At 44.0% G+C, this 20,698-nt stretch overlaps 1 protein-coding gene across 2 annotated transcripts in view; it reads right to left on the bottom strand.

Moving 5' to 3' along the window:
• TMEM131L (transmembrane 131 like) overlaps window positions 1–20,698 on the bottom strand; it is a 200,166-nt gene that overhangs the window by 30,880 nt on the left and 148,588 nt on the right. For both annotated transcript variants that reach the window (XM_029610214.1, XM_029610130.1), the window contains exons 20-27: window positions 20,450–20,592; window positions 19,752–19,894; window positions 10,136–10,322; window positions 8,447–8,632; window positions 7,284–7,433; window positions 5,905–6,521; window positions 2,361–2,512; window positions 1,743–1,870 (exon numbers count right to left, since the gene is read on the bottom strand). In XM_029610214.1, coding sequence (XP_029466074.1) covers window positions 1,743–1,870; window positions 2,361–2,512; window positions 5,905–6,521; window positions 7,284–7,433; window positions 8,447–8,632; window positions 10,136–10,322; window positions 19,752–19,894; window positions 20,450–20,592 — 1,706 coding nt within the window. The remainder of the gene's footprint in view (window positions 1–1,742; window positions 1,871–2,360; window positions 2,513–5,904; window positions 6,522–7,283; window positions 7,434–8,446; window positions 8,633–10,135; window positions 10,323–19,751; window positions 19,895–20,449; window positions 20,593–20,698) is intronic.

Genomic DNA, 20,698 nt, shown 5'->3' with positions numbered 1-20,698 from the left:
CGATGACTCCAGTGCTTTGAGTCTACCTATGGCATGGAAGGTCCTTACATCATCGAGGGTGGGTACACACCCCAGCACCTCGACAGCATCAAGGATGACCATGGTGCTCAATGGCAGTCCTGGTCCCAGTGGCGGTCCTGACATCGATACATCAGATTAACGGTGCGCTGGTCACAGAAGTGCACAGGCAACCGTTAACAGGCATGGCACTGAAGGTGCGGCAGCAAGCTGCTTTACCAGGTTCCTGCTCACCCTCTCTCCCAGGGAGACTGCACGGCCATCGCCAGCAAGCAGGAGGGTAGGCTATTTCATCCAGGGCTCCTGCCCATGGTGACTAGTCCCTTTGGGTGTTGTGGGGATGAGCTCTCCCCCCACAGGGGGGAGAGCTCATCCCCACAACAACACCGTTCGATCGGCATCAATGGATGAGCTCTCCCCACAGGGGGGAGAGCTCATCCATTGATGCCGATCGAACGGTGACACGACATGGAACACCTGCCCAGGTAGAACCCAGGCGAGTCCCCAGGCTCAGCAGCCTACATAGATCACCCACAGACTGTACTTAGTCAGTCCTGCCAATATCTATCTATCTATCTATATAGATAGATAGATAGATATATGTATAAAAAAATTTTTTTGTTTTTAAAGAAAGAAAAGTCTGCCAGACTACACAGTGACTAAGGTCGGGGATTTTGGAGGGGAGTTCCAGGTTGGAAGGGAGGGTGGCAGGAGGGGGAAGAAGGGGACCCAAAGCTATTCTTTTGTTAGGAGGGGTTGAGGGGGTGAAGCATTGGGCCACAGTGGCTCTTGGTGTTAAATTCTTTTGGGACTGGGGAAAGCCAGAAATCAGGTGCTTTGCCCTTGGATGTGTTCCTTTCTTTTGGGTGGTGGAAGGATGGTGTGAGAAGGTCCTGCTGACCTACAGGGTTTATTTATTTTGTGCATCTTAAGTGGTTATATAGTTAATATAACCAATTCAATTCTAAGCTAGCTGGGTAACTTAGGCCTGCTCTCCACCGGGACTAGATTTAGCCAGACAGCACAGATATTCAGTGCTGCCCAGCTAGGTTTAAGCCTCACCCTGGAATATCCCTGCATGCTGCTCTTTTATCCGGCTAAGTTTTAGCTCAGTAATAATTTAACTGGTCAGTGGGGGGGGGGGGGGGGGGGAAATATTAAGTATCAGATTTATTTGGCTAAGTCCCAAACTTTGCTGGACAAATGCCGTGGAATACCGACCTCATTAGTTTTCTGTACTATGGATGTGCTAAACCTTTGTATATTGGCTAGAGATTTTGTTTTCTGCAGTCAATGATATCTGCTGAGTGGCTTGTGGTTTTTTTTAGTTGTGCCTAACTGATGTACAAAAGAGCTCTAGAGGAGGAAAACCCTTTAAAGGCCTTGAAAGACTGACACTCCCCCTCCCCCACCTTTATGTGGGAAGAATCCCTGGGAAGCACGGACACTGTGCTGGCTCATGACCTCCCCACTGTGCCCAGGCAGAAGTTGGGGCCAGGGGCTTTACATAGTTAACCTTAGACTGTTATTTAACCTACACCACTAACATTATCTATTTTGTCTGCAAACATGAAACAAGCCTGAATTGCACATAACTGGCTTTTTGTAAGCACCTAAAAAGACTAAGGATACAGAAGTGAAACTAGTTCTGGTTTGTCTTTGTGCACGGAAAAAAAAAAAAGACTATTCCCAGCATTTGAGAAAAATAAATCAAAGGTCAGTACCTTGCAGATACATTCACATTCTTCTTCCTGTTTTTCCTAGCTGACATTCTATTTTTATTCCAGTTCATATTGAATGCATTCCCTTCTCTCTTCTCTGGAGATCTCTTCTTCCGGAGAGCATCTTCTTGCTAAAAGGCAGCAATGTCAATTGTTAAAGGCAGCGAGAAACACAAGGCTTGAAAGCACATCAAATTCATCCACCCTTCTGAGCAGCAAGACACAAATTCCATTTTCATTTTTACTGCTTTCAAGCCTCCTGAAAAAAAACAGATGGATAGAAAGACCAGACGACTCTGCGCCAAGGTTAGAAATAAGAGATTTTCCAGTCTCTGGTGAAATAACTTCTCATCATTCAACGTGAAAAGAATGAAGATATGAATTCAGCGAAAAAGGGCACTTGCAACTATGCAAAATATCAAAAAACAACAGAAAGGCAGATTCAACACGAACAAGATGAGGGCTTCCGCAGAGGGTGCTAGCAATGGCAGCACTCGTCCATTTGGCCGGAAGCAAGATTACAACACCCCCCCCCCCTCCTTTTTAATTTTAATGGCTACTTACGGAAGAGTTCTTTACTAAACGTTTGAGAAGTGGTGGAGGGACGGAGGAGGCACTGACCTCTGCTGAGGATGAGTCCCGGCCCCCGCAGAGCTTCGGTTCCTGAGGTTCTTTGTGGACAGGTTTCTCCACAGAGAGCTCTCGGCTCAGCAGCTTATTCACAGGCTCACAGCTTGGCTTTTCATTTCTGGTGGACACTAGTTGGTTATTCCCTTAAATGAAAAAAAAACAAAAAACCCCTGACATATCCATATCGATCTATATATGTGTGTATACAGATGCACATGTACACATACACACTTTATTTTTTGGAAAGCCACCAGCCTTCCCTTTTCTCTGCCCAAGATTCGAGACCATGTAGTGGGGAAGAGAGCAGAAAGAAAGATGTGCAAAGCATGAAGCTGAGGATTCTCACCCTGTGCTCCTTTCCCCAGCACAATAAATCCCTATTTAAGTGAGAATCGCACTTGGGCACCAGAAACTGAGGAGGAGAGAAACATCCCCGAAAAATAAAAACAAACACAATTTCAAGAACCCATTTGAGCATTAGCAGTTGCAGCAGCTTGTTGAAATGTGGTACAATTGTACCTTGTGTGGGGAGAGGCAAAACATTCTCCCCGTATATGGAAAAGGAGATGCTGTGTATGTAAAGAATTATTATTTTGGGGAAAACAAAGTGTGTAAGGGCTTGATTTTCAAAGTGACTTGCGTACATAAAACTGTTCTAGCGCTATACTGCCTCTCTCAATAATCAAAGCAGTTTACAATTAAATATCAATACAATCAAATAAAAACAAAAGTAACAAAATATAACATACAAAAGACAAAACCTCCTTAAAAATCAACCACCAAAATACATAATATAAAACAAACCTACTGCCCATTAAATGCCTAAATAATCATTTTTAACTTCCTTTCTATATTTCCTATAGTCCATTTCTAATAGAATGTATAAAAGTAGTTTCCATAGTAATGGATCCTGATAAGAAAGAAAGGAACATCTAGTGGTCTCAAGCGTCATCTCAACAGTGGAAGGCATCTTCAGTAAAACTAGCTCACAGGATTGAAGTGTTTTAGAAGATTTATAGGGGGATCAACAGACTTCTGGGGACAGAAAAATAACTACAATACCTGAATGCAACTTGCCTTGTGCTACAATGAAAAGGCGTGAGCTAAATATACTAAAATAAATAAATACTGCAGCTGGCCCCCTAGATAAGGCTTTAAAAACCAAGCATGATACTTTAAACTTAATCCAACAATGGACAGAAAGCTGGTGCAACCTCTCAAGTGAGAGGTTTATTTCTGTTATGGTGTGCACAAAACAAACCCACTTGGAGATACTACTCTCAAAGACCAGGTCACCAGCATATCTGATTAAAACTTGTCCTTTTCACAGGGCGTGAATGAAATTGATTTAAAAGTAATATACGCTCAAAAGAAAACAAAAAAAAACCAAAAAACTCCCCTCAAAGGCCTTGCTCACTGTAGCATTGATAAAGATTCTTTTTCTCAATCCAAGATGATTTCCACAGGGCTCAGTCAAGGGCCACCTGCCAATATGGCAACTATGGCTTTGAAACCAGGCTACCAGTAAGATCAGGAGTAGCCATGCTGATGGTTTGGTCAGGGCTCCAGGTAGCTCCTGTTGCCTTATTATTAAGTTAAAGAGTGCTTGGCAGAAGCAGGCACCGCTGTAGTTCTTCCCTGCCCGAAAACTACTAAAGGGTGAGAGGGGAGGAGCGATGCAGGTAGCAAGCAGAGGGCAAGGAGGCCATGCAGCATGCTGGCCCCGAAACACATTCCCCAAACAGCAGTAGCTCACAAGTCCTGAGTGCTGAAGATATAGATGTACAATGCTTTCTTCATCAAAAAAATCAAAGAATGTCATTAAAATGTGGAGAAATAAAGCTCAACGATAAGTTGCAGGTGATATCTATTGGTCTAACTTGATATATTTGTGACTAGCTTTTGGAGTACTGAGCTCAATGCAAAAAAAAAAAAAAAAAAAGTAAAACCTGATGAAGGGCGCTCAGCTCTCAGAAGCTGGTCACAAATACATAGTCCAATAAACTGGTATCACCTATGACTTATTTTGGACCTTCAGAAGGAAAGCTGTGTTAGTCTGATGTAACGAAAATGGCACGAGGTGGGTGGCACGTTATAGACTAACCAATTTATCTGATGATGTGGACTCTGTCCTGAAAAGCTCCTGCTTCAATACATCGGTTAGTCTATAAGGTGCCACCTGCCACTATGACTTATTTGTTGACCTTTGCTTCTACCTCTCCTCACATCTACGTAGGATGAAAAGGTGGCAAGTTCACTTTTTCTTAAAAATATGTAAAAAGCTTCTCCGTGGTTACCTGAGGGGTTTCAGCTCTCCTGCAGATTCTCAGCTCCCTGCTGAAACCTTACTACCACGTGTTCAGAAACATGTATTCATTTTACATTCAAAATGTGCAAGTCAGACTGAACAGTGTTCCTCCAACCCCAATGATTCACAAAGACAGCGAAAGCCAGAAAGCCCTCAGAACACCAGGTTTTTTGCCTCAGGGATTTAAGGCTCGGTGCACACCAAGAGAATTCACAGCCCCCAGCCCTCTCTCAGAAGGCAGCAGCACTGTGTACGGGGCTATAGTTTAGCACTGTACCGCCAAGAGTACATACGCCTCAACTACTTTCTGAGTCAATTACGCAGTCTGCAGTCAAAGGCCTCTTATGACAAGATCAGGCTTCTGTGGCTTTACCACAAGGTACAAGAAATTTAAGAAGTATACATATATATATATATATATATATATATATGTACGACATGATAGGCATAAGAACATGCCATACTGGGTCAGACCAAGGGTCCATCAAGACCAGCATCATGTTTCCAACAGTGGCCAATCCAAGTCACAAGCACCTGGCAAGTACCCACACATTAGATAGATCACAAGCTACTATGGCTTATTAATGCTTTTCTTTTTGAGGGGTGTACAGAGCTATACTTTAGTTCTACACACTGGAGAACTTTAACCACATAAGCGCTCTCAGTGAAGAGAGGATGAAGAGACTAAATTAAATTAAACTTCTCCCCAAAAGTCTGAGGTTTTCTGATACAACTTGCCTTACGGTAGAAGCAGCAAGGTAACAGGCCCTTAAGTTCTAAAAATGCATCTTTCCTTGTTACCAGAGGAAACCAAGATCAACACCTACACAACATTACGGAAAGCCAAATTTAGAAAGTTAGTCACCTTCCCATTAATGATAAGGCAGAATCTCCCAAGAATGTTTTAGAGGAATTCTCAATCTCAAAGCTCATGGCCACCGTGACAAAAATCTGATCCTTACCTATATCTGATAAGTTCTTCTAGCCATAAACATTCTAGGAATAGATCAAATAAGGGGGGTGGGAGGTACAAAACCAGAGAAACCCCCCCCCCCCCAAGACCATCAGTGAGATTCCTCCTTCTGCACATTTTAAATTGCTTGGAACCCCACAAAGTGCAGTTTGATCAAGCAGGCAGATAAACATATAGATGCATTCATGTACAAATATGTACATATGTACAGATATGTATACACGTCTGGGCATTACAGGCTGTGAACTGCTCACCATTGCACTTGCGGGCTACTGCTTGCGGCTCGATCTCTGATGGAGGAGGACTCCTTAGCGAGCGATTGTCAGGTAGCTTCTTAGGCACATGCAGGTGGCAGAAGGCCTGCTCTCTGAGCTCAGACCCAGCGTCCGATGCTTTAACATCCGTTTCCTTAGGAAACACACACACACGTAATTCCTCCTTCAAACTCGCATCTGAAGAAGGGCTTGGCACAAAAACAGGGGCTTCCAGCAGAGGCTCCTCCTTTTCCAGGACGAGCTCGGGCTTCTGCGGGCCTACGTCCATCCTGCTTTCACCCCCCTGATCTGTCCACCCGTCACTGGGGATGTCGGACGATGGCTCCTCCCTGGCCGGGGAAGGCGGGTCCTCGGTGTCCTGCTCCTGATGCTGCTGGGCGTCGGCGGCTGGAGAGGGAGCGCCGGCCGCGCCGCCGGATTTCTGTCTGCTGTAGTAGACGGAACACTTCAATTTCCTCTGAGAGTGGCCGCAGGCCGCCGGGCGACCCTTCTGCGCATTCTGGCTCCTGCCCGGCGTGACGCTCACAGGGACAAAACCTTTCCCTCTTCCTTTGTCAGGAGAACTGCAGGAGTCCACGAAGCTCTTGCAACTGCCCCTGCATTTAATGGGCAACAACATGGGGAAAATGAATATTAAAGAGATATATAAATGCCAGGGAACTCCACGTAATACTGCTAATAAAAACGAGGCCTTTTCACAAGTCCATTTAAAAAAAAAAAAAAAAAGGTTTCATTTTTACTTCCAGTTAGCTTATTCCCCACTGGATAGACACAGCCCTGTGGTGCCAGAATCCCAGGTGTCGGGGGGGCTGTTTTCCACCAGGGCTGGCACGGGACCCTGGAAGGCAAAGCATCACCACAGAGGCACCCCTTGCTGGCTGAGGTTCAGAGGCGAATTCTTCCCTTCCAGTCCTCAGCCAGGGAACAGAAAAGAGGAGGTGAGGATGCAGGGAAAGAAAGAAAGTATCCCTATAAACAATTTCCAGTTTCCAACACTTCCCTGCAGAGAGGGAATTTAATCCACATGAGGCATTTAAAAAGGACAGTGGAGTGGAGGAGCAGCCAAATGGCTGCAAACCAGGGGAGCCAGGGTTCAAATCCCACCCATACTCCTTGTGTGACCTTGGGCAAGTTACTTCACCCTCCATTGCCCCAAGTACAAACTTAGATCATAAGCCTTCTGCAGCTAGTGAAATATCTACAGCACCTGAATGTAATACACTCGGAAGTGTCACAAAAGGCAGAACATAAAAAAAAATGATGGTGATTATTAATTTAAGTCTCCTTATCTCCTCTCATGCTTGCTCCATTCCTGCCCTCAGCGCTATCACCGTCACCAGAAAAGCCAGGAAACTTACTTGTAGGAATCCGAGCTGATTGTGTCTACCGGGTGGTTGTTCTGATGCAAAGTCAAGCCAGGGTTCGGTCTGTGCCTGGATTTCATGAATTCCATGAGTATATACTGAGCTTGCTGGAAAGCGATGAGGACCACACCCAGCAGGGACAAGCTAAGGAGCAAAACAATGCAGTTAGCAAAGCCTATATACCAAAGGCAAACCACACAAACAAAACATAAGCACATAAGAACATGCCATACTGGGTCAGGGCCAAAAGGTCCATCAAGCCCAGCATCCTGTTTCCAACAGTGGCCAATCCAGGGCACAAGTACCTGGCAGGATCCCAACGGGCAGGCAGATTCCATGCTGCTTTATCCCTGGGAAACGTCACCATGAGAACATGTCTTCCCACCTCTAGCAGCAAAATCTCAAGGAGGACACAAACTATATACTATGCATTTTTGTCTGCTAACCCACCTCTCTCTCTCTCATTGGTCATAGCCATAAGGTTGCTCTTTGGTTTCTCCTGCTTATAAAAAGCAGGAGAAACCTAAGGCAGCAGGGCCTGCATGGTTTTCATAGCTATAGACTTTAATGGCACCGTTTAATCAGCCCCCAGGTACAACTACAAGAGAGGCACGGCCGCTCAACACCTGCACGTCAGACATTTACACACAAAAAATAAGCCCTTGAAAAGCCACGTGTTCCAGAACCCTCACACACTGTAAACACACATCAAAAGAAGGGGGTAATGACTGGTCAAAATAAATTAACAGTAGGATATAACCATATGTGCAATGTCAAATACATTCATTTGTAGGACCTATGACTTGATGAGTTTGGCTGTCATACAAGCTCATACATTAAGTAGACATTTTACACACCACATGCTCACCAGTTACTTAAGCACAGGGGGAGTCCCTCCTTTCACCCACATCCCGAGAGCTCTCGGATCTACTTCAGCAGCACTCTCGCTTCCAGAAAGCCCCGAGAGGCAGATGCCCGACCACCAGGGGATGGGAACTGGCAGTGAGCAGCATGAACCCAACAGCCTTCGGTGAAAGTTTTCACAGCACGCCTAACAGCCTAGACTCTTTTTTTTTTTTTTTTTACAGACTAAAAATGTTTGACTGGTTGAATTCTGCACCCAAAGCTATCTTTCTTTTGCTGCATCACGTTGTTACCTGACAAAGACAACCGTCAGCCGCCAGAAGGACTCCTCCCAGCCAGGCCCCGGAACGCCATCGGCGCACAGCGGCAGCAGATGATGGGGGAGGGTCACATTGAGCGTGAACCGGAACTCCGAGTCCGTTACCGTCACCAGGGTTAACTCGCGGATCACCCAGGAGGATGTAAAATCTGGGATAAACCTAAATCGGTGAAACATAAAGCCAAGGTTATCTATGTATTTTGCAGGCTACCAGCAAGAACATCGGAAGGGGAAAAAAAAAAAGAGGGCTGCAACTGAAAAAAAAAAAAAATTGAGATCGCTTGCCCCAATCTGCATTCTGGAAGGTTCAGCCATGAAGCATTGGAAAGATTTTGTAAAGGAGAAAAAAAAGTATTGTGTCAGTTTTATAAGCAGAGTACCCTCCTTAGCAGATTCTAGTACTGTGCTGAATTGGAAAAATATCTGCATTATCCTCAGAGCACTACAGACAAACCAGGGCAGGAACCAGGCCTCAATACACAGGAACTATCAAGGATCACACCAATCATGGGATTTCAAGATCCTTCGGTACACTGGGCACTACACACACACAGGGAAAACCCAGAACAAACCTGCACTTAGAAAGATGATGGGACGCTGCAGGCCTTGAACTGAAAAAATCTTTAGACATGCACGCAAGGCTGGACCTCTTTGGGAGGGCATCCTTGTCTGTGAAGGAAAGATGCCCTGCTGAAGTGGAGGAATGGGGATGAAGCGGGAATTAGAAACTACATGAACACACAACCTCCAGATTCATTTCTGGAACAAAATTAGGTGGTTGGGAATCGCCTGGTTCGAGAGCCTCCTGAGAGACTCGTCGTGGTTCGTAACGGACTCAGACCAGTGACTCACTCAATCACTGGCGTTAACCTTCCTGAAACACCATCCTGGCCACTGTGTGTTCCTCATATGAACCCTACAGGAAAACTCAGATAAACTAAAATAAAAGGGGGGGGAAAAAAAGAATATGGGAATTAATTTGGGGGACATCTGCGAGGAGAGGCCCCTAGCATTTTAGCGAGATGCAACCAGAGTGCGTGTGAAATCGTAAAGTAACTCGCACGATGCACTGGATGAACCCAGAGTCCTCGGAGGTGCACTGGAGAGGACGTGGGCAGTCTGGTACTCAGCTACACCTGATCTGAGCCTGGCCAAAAATTAACAACACTGCTACCAAAATGGCTAAGGTACCAAAAAAAAGCCACCAATACGGGCATGGAAGCCGAAGGTGGCAGAGACTTCTTTCAGAGCAAAAGGTGATTTTCAGAAATTGCTTGGGTGCTTGTGGAAAGACAGGAGATGTGACTTGGGGAGGCGTTAAAAGGAGTTTCTAATTCTGAACTACTGGAAATGTATTCTTGCGTTTTAAATGTCAGAGAAGACAGGAGACGTATGTGAGGAGTGAGTTAATAAGCAATGCAATGCAAACATTTATTCGGCAGACTTGTATCAATGTTTAGGAGTGAAAGCAGGCCCTGGTGTGGTAATACTTATGCAAAAGTACTCAGAGACCTCAAAACTGGAGCATCACATATAGATCTCTCTATTCTGTTTTAGGTCAAATTCAGAAAAGCATCTTTTTTTTTTTTATCCAAGAGGGAAAGGGCCAACACAGAGCCGAGATAAACGATCCAAGGGGGTCCTGCAGGGCGCAGATACTCACACGATGCTGATCTCCCGGGAGGCGTTTTGAGGCAAGGTGAAGGCCTGGCAGTCCAGCACCTCGAAGCCGAACCCCTGGCAGGTGTACCCGTTGATCTTCATGGAGGAGATGGCTATCGGGAGGGGCCCAATGTTCTCCACTTTGAAATTCTTTCTGATGGACAAAATGTGCTTGCTGTCCTTCAGTTCTGTGGTGACGGAAAAGGAAAGAATAAAACAAAGCAAAATACAGCGCACCATACCCACCAATTGCAAAGTGAACAGCAGCGAGTGGAAACCTCACAACACATTGTTTTCCTTTGCATTTTGCACATGGATCTGCATTTCCCACATTTTGTTGCTCTATTTTGGTCTGCTCTGATCAGTATATTCAGCCATCTCACTACTGGTCCTCCTTATTTCTGTCGTGCTACCAAGCATATGTAGCGCTGGGCAAATACTCATATAAGAGTGCCTTCTATGTAGAGCTTACAACCTCTAGTTAAGACACACAGACAAGACAAGTCAGAGGTTTCTGGGTATTCAGTGGTTGCTGGGAAATTACCTACATAAAAGTCAAAAGCGCTGGTGGGATTTTGGGAACAGAAGGGCAGAGCCGTGCGATTTTTTTTAAAGGATATTTCAGAAAAATTAGAAAATCCAAAGGACATCCGTCATCCCACCTAGCGAGAGGCGCACATCTCCCAGCTCTTGCCTGCCCCGGAAGACACTTTAGGGACTCACTATGAGACAGGCAGAGGCAGTCATTACTGTCAGCGGCAGCAGGGAACAGCCAAATCAGGTTCCTCAATGTCTACGAACAGGTCAGGTTTCCAGGATAGCCACAGTGAATATTCATAACACGTCTGTATAAGTTTCATTTAAACCAACCTCTCCTCCCCACTGTTAATTTACTTGCAGGCCGATACAGTACAGTGCGCTCCGATAGAGCGCACTGTTAGCCGGCATTTGGACACGCGTTAGCTTTACCCCTTATTCAGTAAGGGGTAATAGCGCGTCAAAAATGCGCGTCCAACCCCCCGAACCTAATAGCGCCCGCCTAGTGGTTACGAACCAGGAGACCAGGGTTTAAGTCCCACTGTCACTCCTTGTGACCTTGGGCAAGTCACTTTACCCTCCCCATTGCCTCAGGTACAAACTCAGATTGCAAGCCCTCTGGGGATAGGGAAATACCTACAGTACCTGAATGTAATCCACTTTGAAGCATTGAAAAAAGTGCGAAAAGCAGAATATAAATCTAAATAAAAAAGTAAGCTAAGAGACAACGTGGGATCAAAACCCAGTGTGTCACTAGAAAAATGAACATATTTTAAATAGGGACTCCCATACAGCTATGAAGCAGAATTACAGCAGCCATCTTGGTTCCAGAGAAAACACCTTTGATTGACCCTCCATATGAATTATCCCAAGATCATGCTGTACATGGGCTATCTGTGACCGCTCAAGACAACTTGTGTGATCTAAGAAGTTCCTGTACATCGTCATCCCCTGGATAATTCCTATGTTGGTCTGATAAAAGGTATTAGAACCAAAAAGGAATCCAAACTACAAAATATTTAAAGTGCAATGAAATGCATTCAGGAAGGTTATTAACCTTAAACTCCCATAACGTGCTGCAGGGGCTTGGTAGCATAGTTGAATGCGGGGCATCGGAAGAATATCAGAGACGTGAAATATTTTAGTGCCGTTATTGACAGAGGGAAGTTGTAATCTTGGTAAGGGATGACTGTAGCTGCAGATTTTCTGTGATATTATTCAAGATTCTTTTATGCTGCTGTTGGTGACAGGATGGACTGCTTATGCCTGCCAAGAAACAATGCAATTCCTCTTACACAATGGCAAAGGAGTCAATGATCTTCAATAACATAGGGAGCAGGAGTAGATCCACATGGAAAGAAGAGGTTTTGATATTTGATTGTTTTCAGTAATATAGGAGTTAGATAAGCCATGTCTTGAGTTCAGTAGGGTATAGTGGCTATATTAGCAGATACTGATGTGTTGTATTAGATGTGTTGATAAGATGATGAACTGGTTGGCTCTTATTTGTTATCACACTAATATGCTGGAGATGGATTGGCTGGTGGGTATGAGGCTGGTTTAGATTTTTTTTTGGGGGGGGGGATTTTTTATGTTTGTTTTTTTTTTGTTTTAGATTTTATCAGGTATTACTTTGTTTTATATTATCTTGATTGCCCTTATTTTTATTGATTAGTGTTTTACCAATTTTCTTGATTTTGCTTTCATTATCTTTAGGAACCTTCATTTTCAGTTTTTATTTTCCCTGGGAATTACAATGTTAGAACAAAAACAATCAATGGAAAAATGACTTTGATATAACAAACTGGAGAGAAATTAGTAGAAAAGTCATTTTTCCATTGATTTCTTTTTTGTTCTAACACTGGAATTCCCAGGCAATATAAAATCTGAAAATGAAGGTCCTTAAGTCTATCTTGAAATGGTTTTGGATTTGAAAGGTGAATTTTAAATTAAACTAAAATAAATGCAAGCATGGTTTTGTGTTATCATGACACATTTTATTTGTATTTATTATTTGTTTAATTGTTTCTGCTTTCAAGGGCACAAATCATTTTTAGGATCACCCCCTTCTCCATCCTCCTGACCCAGTCTAACCCCAGCACTCCTCCCTACCGCAGGAGAGCTATTATTTCTTCTCCCATTCCTCCTTCCTCTACCCCTTGATCCTTCTGACAGCCACACACTTCTTGCCCATGAATCCTCCTCCTCCTTCTCTCCAGCCCTCTTCTGTACCTCTCCTTCCCAAGCCCTGCAATTTCAGCCCTCTCTCCCTACTCAACACTCTCCTCTCCCTCCTCCCTGACTCCAGCCCTCCCCCATTCCTAGGCCAGATTCCCCCCACCCCCAGCTCTCCCCCACTTCCAGACCCCAACACTCTTCTTCCTTTCCCCTTCTCCCTCCACTCTAGGCCCAACCCCTTTGCTTTCCTGTCTTTCTCCCTTCTCTTCTCCAGGTCCAACCTCAGCCCTCTTCACTCCTTCCCAAGTCCTCAGCATTCTCCCTCTCATCCATGAAGCCTGACCCCCACCACAGAAACAAGAAAACAGTCCATACTTGTTACTACAGTAGAGCCTGAGACTAGAGGGAGAGGGATTGATGGGCTAGAATGGGGAAGAGAAGAGTGGGGGCATAGAGAATGGTAAGGCTAGAGAGGAAAAGGGCTAGTGGGAGAAGAGAATGATTGGTTTGGCAAGTGAGTAGATGAGGGAATTTGTGGTGGGGCTAATAGGAAAAGGGGGAAGAGGAGAGAGAGAGAGAGAATGTGGTAGGGCTGGTGAGGGAAGGGGAGAAAGTAGTGAGAATGGTGAGGCGCACATCCTTGTCAGTTGTGTATCTGAAGCATTCTCCAATCACAACATGGGTGGCAAGGCTGGAGTTCTTTGGTTGTGCATTCCAACACCTGAGAAGAGGTTTCCATGTTTGAACTGCACGACCAAGCACTGTAGGAAGATATCCCTTGTTTTACCACTGAAAATCACCAAAAAATAAATCATAATAGCCAAAGAAATATGCAGACCAGTGTGTTGTCAAGCCAAAACACTGTCACATCTAAGAAAAGAAACTTTGCCCAGATGAGAACTTTAAAACTGAAGGATGCTATCAAGATCTGCCTGTTAGGGACAATGCAGCAACTTAAGCTCATAAGCCAAAGTCAGGAACCAGCCAAGGCAAGTCCAGAGGTCACAGGGAAGAAGGGGGAACAGTCCGAGATGGAGAAAAATGCTGACACTAACATACAGATGATGGGGGGCAAAGACCCTGAGTTCAAGTGATACACTGGCCTCAGCCTAAGACGTGGCAGCCCCCCCTCCCAAAGAAATGAGGAGGGAGGAAAAGACCTGCAATGGGGCAAAGACCCTCCAACCCACCATGTGATTATGCATGAGCTTATGCATATTTATCAGTTGGAAATTATAAGAAGGGGGGGGGGGGCAAATAAGGAGAAGGAAGTGACCCTGGAAAGAAAGAGCAGACCCAAAGCAGCCCATCATTCCCTGCTATCGAGGAGAGAGACTAAGGTGTGGCCAGGAGACCAGCGAGAGGAGAGGCCCTGCCCAGGGTCTGACAGTGGTATGGAGCCTGAGGCGATAGGGAGCAGAGAGCAATCCAACAGCTCTGCTAGTACGGGACCCAGAAGCAAGCCCCCAGATAGCCAGTAACTCTGCCAGTACCAGACCAGAAGCAAGTTTCCTCCCTTGCCCATATTCTCCAGCTCTCCGGCCGGAGCCTGCTTCAGAGGGATATCGTCTGAAGTTGGGACCAGGCTAAGGTTTATGGCATGTTTGAAACCACCCATGAGACAGAACTTTGTTTAGGGTAAATTGGTGCTTAGTGGCCAACATTTAGAGGCAGGAATTGTTACCTTATAAATGCTAAATCCTGCCAAGTCTGATAAATTAAAGTCTATTTCTCAGGAGAACATGTCTTTTTCCTGAACTTAGGATCGTGAAGTAAAGTGGGAGGGCAACTGGAGGTGTCCTGTAACAGACAGGTCCCTGTATCCCTAAACACAGCACCATCACACCATCTGTGCAATTCAACACCCATTGAATGTATTAGCTGTGTTTTAGTACTGCTACATACATAATTTGTTTTATATAGGAAAGATGCCTCAGGATAATAAAGTTTTATGTTTGTGATTTATTTTATTTTTTATTTGTTTTTTATATACTGATGTTCAACTAGAGTCATCACATCGGTGTACATATAACAAAAAGTTAGAGATGTTACATTGTAATAATCATAACCGTGAGAAGACTAAATGTAAAAAGAGAAGAAAAAATAAAAAATGTGTGAAAAAAGAAGTAATGAGAAATTGTTAAAATGAGAATAGAAGAATAATACGATCTAGCATGTTGAGTATGCTTTTTGAAAAAGCCATGTTTTCAGTTCTTTTTTAAAAGATTGTGAAGAAGGCTCAAGTCTTAAATCAATTGGTAGGGAATTCCATAGTTTTGGGCCAGCAATTGAGAAGGCACATTGTCTTGTTGAGATGAGACGGTATCTTTTAGGAGAGGGAATTTCGAGGAAGCAAGTGTTTGTGGAACGTAAAGTTCTTTTTGATGATTGAAAAGTGAGTGTTGTATCCATCCAGTTAGACTTATTAGGGGCGGATTTTAAGAGCCTTGTTCGCGTAAATCCGCCTGGATTTACGCGAGCAGGGCTTGCGCGCCGGTGCACCTATTTTACATAGGCCTGCCGGCGCGCGCAGAGCCCCGGGACTCGCATAAGTCCCGGGGTTTGTCGAGGGGGGCGTGTCGGGGGCATGGCCGATCGGCACGCCATTTTCGGGGGTGGGCCCGGGGGCATGGTTTCAGCCCAGGGCGGTCCGGGGGCGTGGCCACGCCCTCCGGAACTGCCCCCGGGTTGTGTCTAGGCGCGCCAGCGGCCCGCTGGCGCACGGGGATTTACTTCTCCCTCTGGGAGGCGTAAATCCCCCAACAAAGGTAGGGGGGGGGTTTAGACAGGGCCGGGGGGGTGGGTTAGGTAGAGGAAGGGAGGGGAAGGTGAGGGGAGGGTGTTAGCGAATTCCCTCCGAGGCCGCTCCGATTTCGGAGCGGCCTCGGAGGGAATGGAGGTAGGCTGCGCGGCTTGGCGCGCGCCGGCTACACGAAATCGGTAGCCTTGCGCGCGCCGATCCAGGATTTTAGCAGATACGCGCGGCTTCGCGCGTATCTGCTAAAATCCAGCGTACTTTTGTTTGCGCCTGATGCGCCTACAAAAGTACACGAGGGCGCCCTGTATGAAAATCTACCCCATTATTGTATAAAGCTTTATGAATAAGATATAAAGTCTTGTATTGTATTCTATAAAATATTGGTAGCCCTTGTAGAAATTTGAGAACTGGGGAAATGTGATCTGACCTTTTGTGATTACTGAGTAATCTAGCAGCCGCATTTTGTAAAAGTTTAAGAGAAGTAATAGAAGAAGCAGGTAATCCAAGGAGTAATGTATTACAATAAGTCTATTTTGGTAAATAGTAGAGTTTGCAGAACAATGCGAAAGTCAAAATGGTGATGGAGGGATTTAATCCTTTTCAAAATTTGAAGTTTGAAAAAGCCATCTTTTATAATGTTGTTAATGTGCTTCTTAAAAGATATTTCAGAGTCTACATTAGTTCCAAGGTCGCTTACATTGAGTAAAATTGTTTTGCTAGATAAATAATTATTAAGATGTAGGTCAGGTTCAGGTGAGGATCTGTTACAAATATATAGTATTGCAGTTTTATTATGATTGCGTGAGAGGGACATTTGTATTAATAGATTTTGGATTGTAGATTAAGTGTATTAGTAATATTAGTTGTTATCGGGAGGAGAATTTGTACATCATCTGTGTAAATATAAGTTAATTTAGGATCTGATAGTAGTTTACATAATGGGAGCATGTAAATATTAAATAGAGTAGAGGATAGTGAGGAAACTTGAGGGACTCCATGTGGAAGAGGAATAGTTTTAGATTGATTGTAGTTAGTTTTAACAATATATGATCTATTAAGCAAGTATGATGTGAACCAGTTTATATTGTTTGATAATTGATGAACCTTTGTTTTGTGTTTATTTTTTTAATTAACATTTTATTGTGATTTGATGAAGAAACAAGTATTGGACCGAAAACAAATCTCTCATAAGAATCAAGAGAATGAACAGTGAAAACAGGACCAAGAAGATCACAAGACCATCCAGCTCATGTAGGTATCCACTTAGGTAGATAACACAAAGCCTTATGAGATCACAAAGTCCAAATTACAAGAGAACCACAACTTCATATATAGTCCCAACCCCCCCACCCATGTACCGTAGTTTCCAGGAGCACCTATAAACATTAACACAAACATTGAGTTCATGATTTTGCTAACCACTGGGAATAACGCTGCTGCAATTTCTCAAATTTACCCACTTGCTTGTTCTTAATAGCAGTTAATTTATTAAGGTAATGTACCTTTGCCAACCTTTGAATAACTCTTCGTAAGGGTGCAGTATCTTTCCTCTTCCAAAAATAAGCAATTTCCCCCCCCTTACAACTAAGATTATTTGTTGAGACAGAAACATTACAGCAGGGACTGGTTCAATGTGAGGGATATTCAAAAGAATCTTCAGAGATTCATTCTCCCAACACCAGAATCCCAAAAAAGAATAATCCTAGGACAGTCCCCACCACATACGTAAAAATGTGCCTGACTATCCACACCCCCTCCAACATAAATCTCCCACCCTGGGGTATAACACATGCAACTTAGCTGGAGTAAGGGACCACCGGTAATGAATTTTATAACCAGATATAATCAACAAAACAGAAGACAAACATTACATACCTAGCCTAACTAAAATCATCAGTACCATGTTACCCACTTAACTAAAAATGCAAACGAACAGAGTGCCAAAATTATCTTATCTTATTCTTGTTTTAAGTAATTAATCAAGTTTTTAGTGTTTATGTTTTATTGATTGTTATATTTATATGATTTGATGATGTATTGTATTTTCCTACTTTAATTTATTGTTCACCGTTATGATGGTTTTACTGAAATGACGGCATAAAAATAAATAAACCTTAAACCTTAACACTGGAATTCACCGCCAAGGGTCTTAGGAAAAAGTAGGCCCTTGATTTTCTTCTTAAACAAGTAGTTTGTTTCCTCTCAAAACTCAGAGAGCCGAGAGTTCCACAGCATATGCCTGCAAAGGAAACGGCATTATTGTGTGTCTCCCGTAAACAGGCCTCCAGAAAGGAGGGAACTGCCAATAAGGTCTTTCCAAATGAACATACTGGATGACCGGCAACATGTGTCAAAAGATAATGAGGACTCTCATTTTTTATGTTCTTGTAAGATTAGTGTGATCCATGAGGATACAGGAAAACAGTGAAGATCACTGGTTTAGGAGGAATCCTATCCCAGAGCTTTGAACTAGTAATTAACCTGGCTGCTGTTCATTGCACAAGCTGTAAGACCTACAGCAATAATCTGGGGAGGCCCAGACACACAGAGTTACAATAATCAATGGTACCCAATACCAGACTTTGGAGGACTGTACAGAGAGATCCCTTGGATACAAAACATACCCTTTACCTCCTTACTATAAAAAAATCAAAATTTGCAAAAGGTATTTATGTGGTTCCTAAGAGATAGCCTGGAATCCAAATGCACCCCAAAATCCTGTACCTCCATTAAAAGGGGCAGGGTAAGATGTCCAACTGTCAGGTTGATTACATTTTCAGAGGATTTCAGTTTTCTGGAGATTGTTTTTTGATATCCAGGTGTTTTGATATCCAGGTGTTCCCAAACTCACTAGGGTCAATATTCAGTTCCTATCCGTTTATCTAAGTTAGCCAGATAGATTCAAAACAGGTCTCCCACACAAGACACTCAAACTATGCAAATTAAGCTTGGTCTTGGATGAAATGCATGCAGACATATCTTAAAATATTCACAGTGGAAATCCAAAAGCCAACCTTGCTTTTGGCACTCAGTGACCAGAGTTTAGCCCTAGCCTAGGATCGTGCATTTGAAACAAAACAGGAAATGTCAACAACATTTCTTATTTCATTTATTTGATCATTTTATATACCGAAACTTTCGTAAATAACTTCAAGCCGGTTTACAGAGTTCTTTAAAAGACAATAAATAAATAAAGCATTCTTCAACATTAAAACAAAACTAAAACCCAATATATGATGCCCAGAAAGTTATAATCTGAAAGTAAAATAACTCCCCATCAATTACAGATTACAATATTATAAACATACTAAAACAATACAGATATAGCTAACCTAAAACACTATCATGGACTACATATTCAAAGAACAATAAAATAAAAAAAACAACATGCTAAAAGAAAAACAAATGGATCCGCTACAGATCCGGGGCTCCCTGGGGCCTCCCAGAAACTGCCCCCAAAGTGTTGCCAGGACCTGGGGGAAAGACCCTGGGTCCCTTAACAAACCCCCCACTCCCTAAAAAATGTGCTAGAAACTACCCCAGCCCCCCTTGCCCCTTCTGCGGGGACTGTGGTCAGTAAAAGGGTGATGTCCCTTTATATACGGCGGCCGCTGGCTCAGAGACTAGCGCCACAGCAAAGTTGAAACACTGCCGGGTCTCAGGCCCAGCCACTGCCATTTTATCATACAACCGTACAACAAAACAGCACTGGTCATCCTGAGACTGGCACCATTTTGGCCTCACTAGGGCACCAGTCTCAGGGCCGACTGGCACCATACTGCAGAGGACCTCTGAGGAGCAGGAGGCACGTGGACATCTCTCCTGCCTGTTTTACTGACCACTACTATCCCCATGAAAGGAGTGCTGGTTGCCAGCCCTGACGTTTTCAGGGTGGGGGTGGCTGGAGGGGGTCTGAGAGAGACCCCGCTTCATTTTTTTTGCTTTGGGAAAGGGAAATAAACTGAAATAAATAAATAAATGACAGAAAACCCAGAGGAAAAAAATTAAAAAAAACAAAACATTTTTTGGTGACTGCACACCCCTTTTGAAGACCAATGGCAATTAAAAAGCAGCATTCAAGATGCAGATGGGCCAACCCTTCATTAATGCCATGGGATATACCAAGGTCCTGTTTTATACTCACGCTGTCTGCAGTCCATGAGTGTAGATTCTGGCACCTTAAACCTAAGGGACCCTCCTGCACCGGGCAGTCGTCCTCCAACCTTCAGCAGCTCTCTGGCTCCAAATCCTTCTACAGGGACTGCATCCAGCACAGTCAAGTTATTCCTTAAAGGACCCAAAAATCCAACCATCAGAACTACATGCAAACCCAGCAAGAGGACGGAGAAATGTTACAGGCTAGTTTTAGCCTTATGGAACTAGGACTGGAATATAGGAAGAAGTTCCAACAGAGCAAAGCTCTGTACCATTTGGATTTATTCAAAAACCTTAAGAGTTTGGTATACTTCAGCAGCCTCTGGAGCAAGCTCTATGGTATCCCATGTTCAGTGTCATTCAAAAATCTGCACATTCTTTAATACAGTACAAAAGCAGGGGGAGGGCTAGCAATGAGCCTGGGGTTTGGTGTGCCGAGCACTAGAACCCAAACAATTCCATTTATGTAGTCCTGAAAACAAAGTGAAGACCAAAAATACAAGTTCTAAGAGCGCCTGGAGAGCAGTTGAGTAGATAAGGCACCTTTTATGGGACCCGCAAACACTTCAGGATGCAAACTCTGCACGAGTCCATCGAGTGGACTAAATCCAACCTTTTTTTTGGTTTTGTGCGGGTGGGTAACTTATTTGATATCAAACTGGGTTTTTCTTTATTGCGTAGGCCTACCTGATCAGGATAAGTGAGGTGACCTTCTTATAATCTGCTGGTGTGAAAAGCACACCCACCCTCCTGCTCTCCCATGGCTGTAACTGCAGCTGGAGCACCTCCAGGCTGGATTCCACTCTCGCACAGTCCTTCTGCTGTAATTTCTGCAAGCAAACATTTACCCAAGGACGGGCGTCATTAAAGCCTCTCCTGGCGCCAGGCAGCTGGCACTGCATCTCTGATACAACACTCAGTGAATCTATTCTTAAC

The sequence above is a fragment of the Rhinatrema bivittatum genome, chromosome 1 (genome assembly GCF_901001135.1).
Source record: "Rhinatrema bivittatum chromosome 1, aRhiBiv1.1, whole genome shotgun sequence".
NCBI classification, from domain to species: Eukaryota; Metazoa; Chordata; class Amphibia; order Gymnophiona; family Rhinatrematidae; genus Rhinatrema; species Rhinatrema bivittatum.
The sequence above is the reverse complement of the archived record's forward strand: the minus strand, read 5'-3'. Positions and strand labels throughout refer to the sequence as shown.